The sequence below is a fragment of the Erythrolamprus reginae genome, chromosome 2 (genome assembly GCF_031021105.1).
Source record: "Erythrolamprus reginae isolate rEryReg1 chromosome 2, rEryReg1.hap1, whole genome shotgun sequence".
Taxonomy (NCBI): domain Eukaryota; kingdom Metazoa; phylum Chordata; class Lepidosauria; order Squamata; family Dipsadidae; genus Erythrolamprus; species Erythrolamprus reginae.
Genome location: NC_091951.1, coordinates 54,170,358 through 54,186,212, shown reverse-complemented (window position 1 = coordinate 54,186,212; position 15,855 = coordinate 54,170,358). Strand labels below are relative to the sequence as shown.

Here is a 15,855-nt window from a genome sequence, read left to right as displayed (position 1 = left end):
TAGGAGTTACCAGGTAAAGTAAAATGACTTTCCCGCCCAATCTGCTAATAATTCTTCCTATTGAATACATATGGGCACACCCACTAAATTTAAACTGGCCGCTAAAACATAGACTATATTGTATAATATAAAACTGCATGGATAATAATCTTCCCTGCAGATGTACATTCTTCAGAACCTTCCTTAAAGCTACAGCCTAATTTATTGAAGAGAGAGATCTGAGCCTCTGAAAATCTACAAGGAAGAACATTATTTCTGCTAATGCAGCCCAGAGTTTGCCTCATATGCCAAACCTCTGATTATGCTGCTAACTATTCTGCTAAGTAATTCACAGAAAAGGCTGTAATAATGTACCATCCTTTTATAAACAGGGAAGAATGGGAGGGACCAGTACTTGATGTTGCTAGGCAACTGGGAGGTGGGTCAAGGAGCCTGAAATAGCAGAATAACTAGCCCTAACTTTCCCTTGCTAGTGGCTAGATGGCAAGCAGGAAAGGAAAGAATAAAAATGAATTTATCTAGAAAGAAAGAGGAAGAACAGCAAAGAACAAGCAAACATAAAATATAAAGATCAGAAATACACCCCTTAAAATGTGACTACCCCTGAGTAAATAATAACAACATGACAAAAATTCCTTCAATTAAGTAATAACATTATTTGGTCAAACTAAAAGTTATCCAGGAGCCTGAGCATCTTGTTTTGCCTTTCTCAAGATTTACCCTCTGTATATATGCTGCAACGTTCTACCTGTCAATGACTACTTCACCTTCCATCGCAACAACACAAGAGCACGCAACAGATTCAAACTTAATATTAACCGCTCCAAACTTGACTGTAAAAAATATGACTTCAGCAACCGAGTTGTCGAAGCGTGGAACTCATTACCTGACTCAGTAGTGTCAACCCCTAACCCCCAACATTTTCCCCTTAGACTATCCACGATTGACCTCTCCAGGTTCCTTAGAGGTCAGTAAGGGGCGTGCATAAGTGCACCAGTGTGCCTTCCGTCCCCTGTCCAATTGTGTCTCCTTATCTCATTTATCTTTTCTTCCTTTCAAATTTGTTCACCTATATTTTTATATCTTTTCTTCTATTCGTTTCTTTAGTTATATTACTACATATCTATTCTCTTCAAGGTGTATTATGTATTGGACTAAATAAATAAATGGATGGGTGGGTGGATGGATTGTAACTTCCAGAATTCCCAGCAATGCACATTTTAGTGGGGATTTCTGGGAGTTGAAGTCCCAGAAATCCATACATGGATGAGAAGCAAACTGTGGAAGATTACATCCAAAGTTTAACCATGGTGGGAGGTTTTATGAAGATGGATGGATCGGATGGGATGGGATGGGTGGATGGGATGGATGGAAGGGAGGGAGGAGGGAAGGAAGGAAGGAAGGGGAAGGGAAGGGAAGAAGGGAAGGGGAGAATTGAGGATAGGTGAGCATCTTGTAAGGCAAAGGTGCCACCCAAAAATTCAGTAGAATTATTAAGTATAGAGAATAAATGGGTAGCAGATAGATGGGTGCTGCAAGGAGAAACAGTGGATGAATCAATCAATTGTCTATTTTCTTTCCACATCATATTCTGAATATAACATTTTAAACATATCAAGGAAGGTACCCCTGATATCAGCTAGAGTGAGGAGGAGCGTAAGGAAAAGATGGTCTGGGTCCCCTTGTTAAACCCCCAATATTTGTCCACCTGTACCAAATGTTAATCAGGTCAGCTATCATAATTTGGAACAAATTTGAAAAGCTGAATATATTATTTTGTGTCTCCTTAACAAAATAGCTGCCTCTAGTTATCAAACTCATAACGTAAACAATTTGGAAGTTAATAAACGCCTACTGGAGAATGCATAACAGTCTGTCAAAAGTATGAAGAAATATAAAAATAGACATTTTAAATTGTTTAACTCATTATCCAAAATGATTGGGTCCATTTTGGAAAGAAACACAAATTAGCAAGTCTACAGTGTGATTTATAGGCTATGATAATGTGTTGTGATGTGGCAATTAAAAGATTTATGATTGCAGTGTTGCGCCCAGTTGCATATGTTTAGCCCCATTGACATTAGTGGGGTGAGCATGCCTAACTGACTGTAAGATTGTATATAATCTGAATGCTAATGGTTATTTCAAGTATAAGCTTATCAGGCCTAGGCAGGAGGCTATATTTTTCAAACCTTATAAATAGAAGTGTCTGTCACCTTTATATTGTAAGTGATATCAATTTAAGCCATCTGGTCATCTGGCTAGAAAGCTTACAAAACGTGTTTATGGCCACCCATGGGGGAACTTGAAATTTTTCTTTTATAGTCAGTCTAGAAATAGATATTATTCATTACGGCACAATGCTGGGACACATTTTGTCTAGCTCTGAACTCTTGGAAAATCATACCATAAGGAGGCTGAAATAATGCTTCTTAGAATGTGGCGCCTCTTAGTGCTAGGTGCCGATGTTGGGAAAAAAAATTATTAGCTGCTGGTCTTGTAGCATTTTCAAATCCTAGTTCTTCAGACAACTGGTCATTTAAAAGGAATGTAAAAGCAACAGAAAGTCCTGAAAGTCAAGAAGCTTAGGTGTAAGATAACACAAAGAGATAACATAGCTTGAAATTCAATCCAAGAGACTGAAAGAAGGAAGGAAGGAAAGAGAGAGATGAAATTTCAAGGTTCACTTTAAATTTACTGGGTGCAAAAGCTGTGGGAGAAAAATGCCTATAAAAAGATTACAGTATTTACTCATCCATAGGTGGGAGTTGTTTTCCTCAATTAAGTATTGCTTAAATTGCTTGTGGGGGAGATGTCCTTACATTAAACAGACAATCCTGTCGAAAACCACAAAGGACTGGAGATACTGCAGACATAGATGCCGAAAGCAAGAATCCATTTGCCCAACTGGAGTGGCGGGGTGAGGCTCATACCAGTTGCTCCCAGTGTGACTTCTAACCTAATTTTTCTCCCAGTGAAGGAAGAGTCACACCAATTGAGCGGGGCCGGAGCAGTGCAGCCTATTGTGTGGGCAGTTCTGGTGGTGGTAAGCTTCACTGCAAGCCAACATCCCTGCCCGACCCAGCTGTGGGCTTTGCGAATCCCACTTGAGCAGCCATGAGCACCCATGGCCTGGGCCAAGGAAACGTTGGCCAGTCTCCAGACTGTTTGGTCCCCTGCGAGGTTGGTGGCCAGAGGGCCCTTGGCGGATATGGAGCTCCTGCTGCTTTGGGGCTGAGAAGGGGACAGCAGCACTCTCACACACCCCTCGGAACCAGAGGAGCAGTCGCAACTGCGACAGACTGGAGACTGCCCAGTGCTTCCCATGGCTGCTCAAGCAGGAAAAAACCCCGTAGGGCTTTCACTGTCTGCTTTTCTCGAGAGGCTTCGAGTTCCAGCTGAGCGTTTAGGGAAAGGCGACTTATTTAAAGGGAAGCGCCAGGATGGGCGTCGCGAAGCCCACAGCTGGATCAGGTGGGGACACCGGCTTGCAGCGAAGCCCTCCACCACAAGGCCCCTGAGAAGCTGGCAGCAGCTGCCCCTCTGGTTCCAAGGGTTATCTTTTCAAAAACAGTATTACTAATGACAATGGAAAACATAGTACCATATGGGAAATCTTTGCATCAGCCAACATGGAAATGAGACTATATTGTGATCCACATTTCAGTGTTAGAAAACTGGCTTTCATATTTATAATCCAAAAGAATGTCCACAGCTTATTTTTTTGGGTTTATCCATTTTATGGAGCAACAAAGGCTGAAGAAACTCTTCTGTGGAATATTCTTTTTTGTTTGTATAGTAATTTATAACGAATTATAAATGCAAAAAAGCTACAAGAAAGTGTAATTTATGGATGTGATGTTATTTAATTTATAAACTTGTTCCTGCTTTAACTGGAAATTTTATAATTTAACCTGCCAATGACTAAATGTTATACAAGTTATTTGTGTTTCAAATATTTCGCAAAGTGGAGGGATGTAAATTATAAGATGTTGTTTAATTTATTTTTATTTTTTTGCATTATTGCAAAGCCTTTAAAGTTCAAAAATAAATATCAGCCCCGGGACATTAGATTATTATTCAGCTATATATCTTCTTGACTTTTAGCCATTCCCCATTAAATTAAATTTAATTTAATTAGAATCAAATTGCCTTTGAGAATATTCTAACAAGTATATCAGAGATTGCTATAGTGAGGCTGCAGAATTGTGCATAAGCATTCCAAAATAAATCTAATTTGGCATTAGGATTGTCTTCCTTGTAAACATATTTATTAGACTGCAACGCATACATTCAACCTGTTGTTGAGACGCCTTAGACCTAAATACTCATTATCAGTGAGTGCAGTGCTAATTGATCAAGTGTTTTCGTGCATTGCAAATACTACCTAAGGCTTCACAATGATAATTAATATAAACGAAAAGATACCTGTCATGCACTGAATATGGTAGATTCTTACAGAAGAAAATAAATGTTCTTTCGTGTGTAAACCTCTGAATATCTCCGAGACCGCCTTCTGCCACCCGAATCCCAGCGACCGGTTAGGTCCCACAAAGTTGGCCTTCTCCGGGTCCCATCAATGAAACAACGTTGTCTGGCGGGACCCAGGGGAAGAGCCTTCTCTGTGGTGGCCCCGACCCTCTGGAACCAACTCCTCCAAGAGATTAGGATTGCCCCCACCCTCCTTGCCTTTCGCAAACTCCTTAAAACCCACCTCTGCCGTCAGGCGTGGGGATATTGATTCCCCTGGGCCATTCCCGCTTTACGTATGGTTTGTATAAGATATATGATTGTTTTTTATATTAAGGTTTTAAATTGTTTTTAACTATTGGATTTGTATTGTTCTGTTGCTGTGAGACACCCCGAGTCTTCGGAGAGGGGCGGCATATAAATGTAATAAACAAACAAACAAACAAATAAATAAATAAACGTATCTTTGTTCGGGTTTTTTGCATCATATTTTCCTGGAAACAATAGACTTACGTGGCTCAGAATAAAGACCAGACATACTATAAACTATATTGAAGTGTCAATGTATATCCTTAGCCGGGAAATTTTAGGCACAGTAAAACACAAAATTGCTGTCAATTATGTATTTTATATGTATGTTATAAAATGATTTTGTATATATTATGCTATATACTTTACAGTATAATTTGAAATTATAAACATGAGTGCAAATATATTGAGTAGATGGAAAGTGGACACAACACCTAGCTATTATTTTAGTAGTGTACTTGATCAATACAACATAAATTTGTCCGTGTCCCAATGGGAGAATATAATTCCAATATAAGTAAATGAAACTTATTCAAGCTTATTGTTCAAGCTGTGTGGTGCCTTGGATCAGCCCCATATAAGAGCGCAACATATGGAAATAATAACTTTTCTGGAAAATCGCAATGGCATATGTCTGTCTTAAGATCTAAAGTCCTTGATACGATTTAAAGTCCTTTGAATTAAGAATATTTCCCCAATGAAGAGAGATTTTAAAAACATGGGCAAAGTGCCTGACACTTACTTTTTGCATCTCTCCAGTGTTCAGTATCTTGTGGGAAAGGAATTCAGCGGAGAAACGTTTTCTGCCAGTTTACTGCTTCAAAAACAGCTAGAGAAACTGAATGTCGTCAGTCAAGGAGACCAGCTTCTGAACAGGAATGTCAAATGGCAGAATGTTCATTCTATTATTGGAAAACGGGGGACTGGCAAGAAGTAAGTGGACAAATAATTTGGTATAAAATCAGTTACATTGAAAGTACTTAGTAAAGGGTTACTTTTGAAGACCTTATTAATCTTTGCAATGTGTTTTTACATCAATAATAATTAATAATAATAATTTATTAGATTTGTATGCTGCCCGAAGACTCGGGGCGGCTCACAACAACGATAAAAACAATATTATAATGGCACAAATCTAATATTAAAAAACTAAAAACTCTATCATAATTATAAACCAAACAGCACATACATACCAAACATAAATTATAATAAGCCTGGGGGAAAGATGTCTCAAATCCCCCATGCCTGGCGGTATAGGTGGGTCTTAAGTAGTTTACGGAAGACAAGGAGGGTGGGAGCAGTTCTAATCTCCGAGGGGAGTTGATTCCAGAGGGCCGGGGCCACCACAGAGAAGGCTCTTATTTATTTATTTATTATTTATTTATTTATTTATTACTTAGATTTGTATGCCGCCCCTCTCCGAAGACTCGGGGCGGCTCACAACATGTAGAAACAAATCATAAGCAATCAGACAAATTTAAAATATTTAAACATTTAAAAACCCCATATGCTAACAGACACACACAGAGACATACCATGCATAAATTAAACGTGCCCAGGGGGAGATGTTTCAGTTCCCCCATGCCTAATGGCAAAGGTGGGTTTTAAGGAGTTTACGGAAGGCAGGAAGAGTAGGGGCAGTTCTAATCTCCGGGGGGAGTTGGTTCCAGAGGGCCGGTGCCGCCACAGAGAAGGCTCTTCCCCTGGGGCCCGCCAACCGACATTGTTTAGTTGACGGGACCCGGAGAAGGCCCACTCTGTGGGACCTTATCGGCCACTGGGATTCGTGCGGTAGCAGGCAGTTCCTTTCATAGGTAAGAATATACCAGCCATGCTTAATAATTGGATTAGGAACTACCAGAAAACTCCAAGGCTATTGGCTACAGTAGGAAGTTAAAAAATAAAATTCCAGAAAGAAGAAAGTTGAGGAGCTACTTCTATAATATTGTGGAGGGAAAAGAAAAGAAATGAGAAATGTAGTCACTAAAGGTAGAGCTTAACTTGGGGACCTTTTCTTCAGGAATACCATGAGCTTAATTAATTAATTGAATTCAACTTCTATCCTGCCCAATCCTGAAGGACTCAGGGTGGCTTACAATAATATAAATACAACAGCAATAAAAAGAAGTCGTATATACAATCTAAAACTATAAAACCCTGATTAAAAATCCATAATTAAACAATCAAGACAACACGCATGTATACCATTCATACGATTTGGCCATGATAGTTGTTAATTCATGGGCCTCAGGCCTGCCGGCAAAGCCAGGTCTTTGTGGCCTTACAGAAGGCCAGTAGGGTGGGAGCAGTACAGACATCGGGAGAGGGGAATTGATTCCATAGAATGAAATAACTGCTGGCTACTTCAAGCATGCTCTTAACAAATGGGCAATTTTTATGACACAGTTAACTTGTAACATGTCTCGTTTAGAAAAATATGAAATTAGAATGTAAGTGCTACCAAGCACTCCCATTTGGCTTCTACTGTCAGTAAGAGTGACTGGACAAACCAAGAATCTTTATGTCTCAATTCAGGGCTTTAGGGCTTTATTTGTAGAGAACAGAGGTGGCGCAATGGTTAGAGTACAGTACTGCAGGCTACTTCTGCTGCCTACCAGCTGTTTGCAGTTTGGTAGTTCAAATCTCACCAGGCTCAAGGTTGACTCAGCCTTCCATCTTTCCAAAGTGGATAAAGTGAGGACCCAGATTGTTGGGGGCAATATGCTGGCTCGGTAAACCGCTTAGAGAGGGCTATAAAAGCACTATGAAGTTGTATATAAGTCTGCTATTGCTATTGATATTTATTGACTTCTATTCTCCCACCTCCACCCCCCTGCTCCAAAATCACTTTTTTGTCATCCTTGTTTTATAGAAAAAGAAACAAGTCAACAGTCTTATTTTTTTACCTAAAATAGAGTTGGGTTGGTTGTTGTTGTTTTTTCATTTGTGAACTCAATTCTTGCTGGCAGAGCGTTCCCCGGCGGTGTGACTAAAGGAGACTTATTATTATAAACCAATTGGAGCTTTGTCTACTTCCTGAAGCTTATTCTGTGATTTCCCCTGGATTAAAAGGTTCTATAAATTAATCATCAATAGGATATAGATTACAATAATTTCCCTCTGTACTATTCCTGCATTGATCTTGCCTACGTCACGTGCAGTGAAGGGCTACCAAATTTTTCACTACCACACTGTGGCCGTGGCTTGCGCAGGAAGCCCTGCATTTTCTTTCAACATCTTTCAGTGCAAATTGGGTGATCTGGGGTGGAGCTCCATTTTTGCTACCCCACTGTGTTCACCCCCTTCCCGTCTGGGCAGCAGCTCATTCCTGGTTACGTGATTCAATTATGAAACACCTGCTTCCAAAAATGGTTTATTGTTAATATATTTGCAAATTGTTCGTTGCTGTAAATCAAAATATTACAATTGGAGTGATGGTGAAAAATGTCTGGCAGACTTATTGACATAGTGATTGGATCTGGTACAGGAGTGAAATGCTCTTGGTTCGCTCGTGCCTGTCAGTTGTCGGAGAGCCGGCTGTGAAGGGAGCATGAGGCTCCGCCCACCCACTCGGACACCACCATTTAGGTTATTTTACCTCTGTGCATATACAGAATGCTTTTCACAAGTACAGAGGATAAAAGAACCCAAATGGTGGTGTCCAAGTATGAAAGTGGGCGGAACCTCGCGTTCCCTTCGCGACTGACGACTGACAGGCACAAGCGAACTGAGAACATTTCACCCCTAGTATGGTAGGTAGTGAAAAGGCTTATCAGAAATGAAATAAAGTCCATAGAAGAGAGTAGTCTTAGTACTCTCAGTAGTCAGTAGAAGACAGTAGTCTTAACTTACAGCCATTCATTTAGTGGCCATTTGAAATCACAGCGGCCCTGAAAAAAAGTGACTTGTGACTGGGTTTTTTTCACATTTATGACCATTGGAATATCCCCATGGTCTCTTCATCAAAATTCAGCTGCTTGGCAACTGACATGTATTGATGACGGTTGCATTGTCCCAGGTTCATGTGATCACCCTTTGCAACTTTCTGACAAGCAAAGTCAATGGGAAAGCCAGTTCACTTAACAACTGTAGCACACAAAAAAAGTGATAAATGGGTCAGATCTCACTCGACAGCTGTCTTGCTTAGCGACATAAATGTTGGGCTCAAATTGTGGTCGTAAGTTAAGTACCGCCTGTATATGTAGCTCAGGGTTGAACTGTGGAATCCTTGGTGCTCTTTGAACTAAAGCCCATTAGGATAGTTACTGACTGATGCAGTAGATTAAATCCCATCTTTGGGTTTTTCATTTGGTAAAGATGCATGCAGAATAAATCACAAGCATCTGGGATGTTAATTCAGCAATATAGTGACTATTCGATTTAAGGAACACCAAGATATTTTCAGTAACCAGTGAGTGAATTAAAGCAGAAATTTCAGTTTCTCAGAAGATAAGAATTAGAATGTTTTTAGTAAGTTATACACTGCTCAAAAAAATAAAGGGAACACTTAAACAACACAATATAACTCCAAGTAAATCAAACTCCTGCGAAATCAAACTGTCCATTTAGGAAGCAGCACTGGTTGACAATCCATTTCACATGCTGTTGTGCACATTCAACTTGTACAGAACAAAGTATTCCATGAGAATATTTAATTCATTCAGGTTTAGGATGTGTTATTTGAGTGTTCCCTTTATTTATTTTTTTGAGCATTATATTTGTTTCACTCAGTGTAGACAATAGCATAAGCACTAACTTAACTATGTAGACAAATGCAATAATTTCAGGTTTCTCTTCAGGATAAACTACAATGCTGATAGTAGGATAAATGTTTACAAAAAGTTCTGTTTTGAAATTGTCTTGATAAAGCCAAGGTTGCATGCCTCAGTTGCATCTTAAACTGATTTTTAAATAACGACTTTTGGAACAGCAAAATGAAATGTAGACCCATATATGCTCAGCAGTAAGTTTGGATTCAGTTCCCAAAAGGTGCTTTGGAGCAGGGGTCCCCAACCACCGGGCCGCGGACCAGTACCGGGCCGCGGGGCATGTTGCACCGGTCCGTGGAGTCAGCAGCTGCCAGTCCTCCTGCCGCCGCCCCCTCCCTCCAGTGCTTCATCTCCCGCTGGGAAAGAGACCTCGGGAGGCAGGTTCTGCCGGCCACAGGGCGATGGACGGGACAGAGGGGCGGGAAGGACCGGGAGGCTCAAGCCTCTTTTGGCTTCTGCCGTGGCACGCCTTTGCGTTTTTGGCTGGGGGGGAGGCAGGAGGGCCGGCCTGACCCCCTCCCTCCAGCGCTTCACCTGCCGCCGGGCAAGAGGGTTTGGGAGGCAGGTTCTGCCGGCCACAGGGTGATGGCGGGAAAGAGGGGCGGGAAGGACCAGCACCCCCATGCTTAATCCCGCCCCCAACCACACCCCTTTCCGCCCCCACCGGGCCATAGAAAAATTGCCTTGCTGAAACTGGTCCCTTGTGGAAAAAACGTTGGGGACCACTGCTTTGGAGCATATAGGACCATAAATGCAATATTTGCTAAAGACTCATTAAAGCAGCATTGTCTCTTTCTAAAAGTGAGTTACCAAAAAGCAGTGCATTCACTCTTCAATGCACTCTGTAGCATCCTTTTAGAATTAAATGCAAAACACTTTATGTCCCTACATTATTGTGACTAGCTACTGTGATGTCTGTGTTACTTTTTTTAAAATCCTAAAAGTAATTGTATTACCAATGCTAATTTTCTATTTTAAAAAGTGTTCTGTATGTGGCTTATGGTAAATTAAGTATTTGATCAATTAGATTTAGAAATGATAGTTCAAATCTTAAAATCCTTTATGTGAAATTGGGCATATGTATTTCAGAACTGATAATCAATTTATATGGCTCTTCATATAATCAGAAATACTTTGTTGTGAATAGGGAATGGATTTACATAGAGTGAAAAAACAGAGAAACAACCTTAGTCCCTAATGTTTGCAAGCAATGTTGGGAAACAGACCCACATCTAGGCAGAATAGAGAACATTTGCATAGCTGGACTGAATATAGGAGAGCTTCTGGTGCAAATGCATTCAATTTCAGCCTGCTTTGTAAGATCTACAAAGTGAGTGTTTGTCGTGGAAGAGGAAAGAGGAAACACATGAAGGCCCTTCTGAAAATAAAACCTGCTCAAATTGTGTCCATGCCTCAAAAAAGAAAAAACCTTTCTCCAAAGACTGTTAAAACATAATAAAAAATCATGAAGAGGGAGTTTATTATATGTGAGGTCAGAGCAAGCCAGGTAATAATTAGAACAGTTAGAATAAATGGAAAATTCTCAGTACTTGAGGCTGTACAACCTGATATGTTAATACTGAGCTAAGAGGAAAAAGTTGGGTTAGATGACCTAGAAGGTTAAATACACAATACATAGCTCCCTTTTGGGGTTTCTTCTACCGAAACAAAGCATAGGAGCATGACACTGATCAGTGTACCAGACAGATTTTATCCCTACTCCCTTGGCCATGCACCCACTTCAAAACTAATTGGAGCTTTCACATGACATGGGTAGTTAAAACCAAAAAACAAAAGAAACAGAAAAGTCTTATTGAGGTCTGACATACAAAAGATTAAACTTTCTCCTCTATCAAATTGAGGTTCTGCTCTATACTGGGGCCTGCCTGCCTACTTTGACCCCATACTTTCATGCTGATTAAAAATTGAATAACCACCACCAAGGGGTTTTCTTAATGCCTGTGTGTCTTCCCATTTCCTTTATATTCTACAGGATAATAAGACTTTGGTGAGTTACGACTTGTGTGTGTTGATCTAGGAGAGGTACTTCACATTACTGCTATCACACAGGATATCTCAAAAGAGATGCAAAGTATATGATTTTATTTTAGTTTTGAATTACAGTGTTCCCTCGATTTTCGCGGGTTCGAACTTCGCGGAAAGTCTATACCACGGTTTTTCAAAAATATTAATTAAAAAATACCTTGCGGCTTTTTCCCCTATACCACGGTTTTTCCTGCCCGATGACGTCATATATCATCACCAAACTTTAATAAATATTTTTTTTAATAAACTTTAATAAAGAAACATGGTGCGTAATAATCTAAACGGTTGCTAAGGGAATGGGAAATTGCAATTTAGGGGCTTAAAGTGTTAAGGGATGGCTTGTGATACTGTTCATAGCCAAAAATAGTGTATTTACTTCCGCATCTCTACTTCGCGGAAATTCGACTTTCGCGGGCGGTCTCGGAACGCATCCCCCGCAAAAATCGAGGGAACACTGTATATACAGAATGAAGGCATGAATTAAGACTGTGGCATCTTTTACCATAACATTTGCCCAGTGTAATACAATTTAGCACCAAGATAGCACGATTGTATAAAAGCTGTTAAATTATCTAATAGGACCTGGTTATGAAAGATGTGGCACTAACGATTCACTTATGCAAAACGGCATATAGTTCTTTCCCCTCTGCTCTCCCGCTGCTGAATTTCTATTTGAAAGGGCAGGGGGGGGGGATAACACAACTCCCCGTCCTTCAAACTCTGAAAAAGCCAACTTATTCAAAACTAAGAAAGTAACCTCCTCCAATTTAAACATCTCTTTTGATGTCAGCCTTCTTGTCAGTTGCTTAAGTGAAGACTACAACATACAGGGCAGAATGTATTACCCACATTTTCTGTAGAAAGTTACAGACTGTGGAGTTCATTTAAAAAAAAGAAATAAAACACATACTTTGCTGTTTTTCTATTGATTTATAATCCACACATGCTCTATTTGCATGTCATGGAAGATGAGGGGGTAATAGGAATGCCAAAGAGGTTTATCTTCAACCGGAGAAAATATATTTAATACAGACATATTTGAATAGTGCTACAGTGGCTTACAATATCTCAGGATTTGGCGCTCATTTTACACAAAGAAGAAAGAAATAAAGATTCAAATCTAACAATCCCGTTAGTTTCCAACAAACTCCTGGTAAAAAGAGAGTGAGATATTGTTGCCAAATGCAGTACGAACTCAAGCTAATACACATATTATAAGTACTTAAAAAATAGATCATCAAATGTATTAGTAAGACTTACCCAAATGAAGTGATTAGCTGCGAAGTAACTAACTTGCCTTGCCTCTCCATTGCTTTCCTCTCTGTTTCTCACTATTTTTGTAACAAATTTCCACAACTGGAAAGCATTAGATCCCCCTCCTCTGCAAACTTACTGCCCACCCTTTTGTGGGAGGTGAATATCTGATGGGCTATGCTGATTCTCTAAAGCTTTCCAGGCTCTCTGTGTGTTAGTTTGGATGTGTGTGTGTGTATATCTGTGTCTAGTCTCTGCAAATCTCTAACATGTGACTGAGGAAACTACCAGGAATGTTTTTCCTTTTTTTAAAAAAAAAAATACACAGCGGTTTTTATTCCGCATTAAAGAAAGCCTATTCTAGTTCTACCAGATTTGTTTTTTAAAAATATCCCTCTCTTGATCTTTGGATCCATTCTGGATTTCTTATTTCGGTTTGCCTCACTTCCTTTTCAGGTTAGTTTTGCTAATCATTTGAAAAAACACATATCAAAAAGTCACCTTTTCTGACATATATAAATAGTTTGCCAGTTATTTGTTGAGCAATGAGATACCGACTGAATTAAGCCAGCTATTAGTAAATCCAAAATGACAGACACAAAGTTACAACCTCATTAATGTCTCAACTTGACCTCTCTGCCACTTTCTTATTTACTGTCCCAAGCTGTCATTCATAATCCTTCCAAAACTCTGCCTTGTTTTGATGTACATAATTCTTTAGAAATGCAGTTGGCGTAGCATTTCATAATCCGATGCCCGTCAGAGGAGTTTACCTTTAGTCTTCAAATCCCCAGCTAAGACAGAGGTGAAGTTTGATAATGCAAGTGTACATATCTGAGAAGCCTAGTGTAAAGTATTTTTTGTAGATAATTTAGAAAATACCAAACATACTTTCAAGTACAGTAATACCTCGTCTTACGAACCTAATTGGTTCCCCGGGGAGGTTTGTAAGATGAAAAGTTTGTAAGATGAAACATTGTTTCCCATAGGAAACAATGTAAAATCAATTAATCCATGCAATGAAAAAAAAACGCAAAAAAACCGCCACCGCCCGGCTGTCACCTTTTGAAACAGCTGGGGGGCTTCTCAGCATCCTCCTGAACCCGAACGCCAAACCAAAACTTCTGGGTTCAGCATTCAGGAGGCCGCCGAGAAGCCCCCTGGCTGTTTTAAAAGGTGACAGCCGGGCGGCGGGGCTTCTTGGAAGTTCGGCAAAAGTTTGGGTTCGGGAGGCCACCGAGAAGCTGCCCGGCTGTTTCAAAAAGTGACAGCCGCGCGGCAGGGCTTCTCGGCAGTGGCAGTGGGTTCGTAAGAAGGAAAAAGTTCGTAAGAAGAGGCAAAAATTTTCTGAACCCCGGGTTTGTATCTTGGGTTGTTCGTAAGACGAGGGGTTCGTCTCATGAGGTACCCCAGTATAGGACATATCCTGACACTATAGTGATGTCATTGGTATAACCATTTCCAGAGAAAGTTCAGGTAGTTCTCAATTGGATGGCATAGGACCACATTACTTCCGAGACCACCTCTTGCCGCAAGAATCCCAGCATCCAGTGAGGTCCCACAGGATTGGTCTCCTTAGGGTCCCATCGACTAAACAATGTCAGCTGGCAGGGCCTAGGGGAAGAGCCTTCTCCGTGGGGGCCCAGCCCTCTAGAATCAGCTCCCCCTGGAGATTCACACTGCCCCCACCCTCCTTGCCTTCTGAATTTTTTTTTAAATACTTTAAAAACACCTTAGACCTTTCCCTCTGACCAACAAATGTCGTTAGTGTGAGTATTGAATGAATGCAAATGAATGTCTTAAGTTAGAATTTTTAAGAATCTTTTTTAGTATATTAATTGGATAAACTGAATTGTATGTTTTTGGCATATGCTGTGAGTCACCCCGAGTCCGCGGAGGGGCAGCATTACAAGTCCAATTAATAAATAAATAATAAATAAATTTACTATTCTCATGGTCATAAGCATGACAGAAACTCCATAATAAATATGCTACTCTATATAGCAGCGGTTCTCAACCTGTGTGTCACGACCCCTTTGGGGGGTCAAACGACCATTTCACAGGGGTTGCCTAAGACCATCAGGAAACACATATTTCCGATGGTCTTAGGAACCGACACACCGTTCCTCTATCCATCTCCAGGCGGGTCCACTCAAATGCAAATAGACTACAGAAAAAAAAATCTGCATCATGGGAACTTCTGAGCATGCGCAGAAGACGAATTTCCAGCATTGTACATGCATTGCCATCTTGTTTACACCTCTTTTTTGCAATTTTTTTAAATTGGCACTGCGCATGCACGCACGCCCTTAAGGCACAGCCATGCAGTACTGGAGGAAGCAAACTTCCCCTGTTTATGAGTTGTAATGTGTGGTTATGAATGAATTGGCTGACTGATTTTAGTATATATGGGATTTTAGTAGTAATTTTTAATGAATTAGATTTGTTGTCGTATTGTTTTTTTGTATTCTGAGAGCCGCTCCGAGTCTTCGGAGAAAGGCGGCATACAAATCTAAATAATACTACTACTAATGCTACTACTACTACTATTACTACTACTACTAATAATAATAATAATAATAATAATAATAATAATAATAATAATAATAATAATATTTATTAGATTTGTATGCCGCCCCTCTCCATAGACTCGGGGCGGCTCACAACACAATAAAAACAGTTCATGACAAATCTAATAATTTACAATTTAAAATATTTTTAAAAACCCATTGTTAAGCAGACATACATACAAACATGCCATACATAAATTGTATAGGCCCGGGGGAGATATCTCAGTTCCCCCATGCCTGACGACAAAGGTGGGTTTTGAGGAGTTTACGAAAGGCAAGGAGGGTAGGGGCAGTTCTAATCTCTGGGGGGAGTTGGTTCCAGAGAGTCGGGGCCACCACAGAGAAGGCTCTTCCCCTGGGGCCTGCCAACCGACATTGTTTAGTTGACGGGACCCGGAGAAGGCCCACTCTGTGGGACCTAATCGGTCGCTGGGATT

General features: G+C 40.3%; 1 protein-coding gene across 2 annotated transcripts in view; it reads left to right on the top strand.

The window, feature by feature from the left end:
- The window catches only part of ADAMTS9 (ADAM metallopeptidase with thrombospondin type 1 motif 9), a 202,042-nt gene that overhangs the window by 154,815 nt on the left and 31,372 nt on the right, over positions 1 to 15,855 (top strand). For both annotated transcript variants that reach the window (XM_070738165.1, XM_070738164.1), the window contains exon 30: positions 5,539 to 5,712. In XM_070738165.1, coding sequence (XP_070594266.1) covers positions 5,539 to 5,712 — 174 coding nt within the window. The remainder of the gene's footprint in view (positions 1 to 5,538; positions 5,713 to 15,855) is intronic.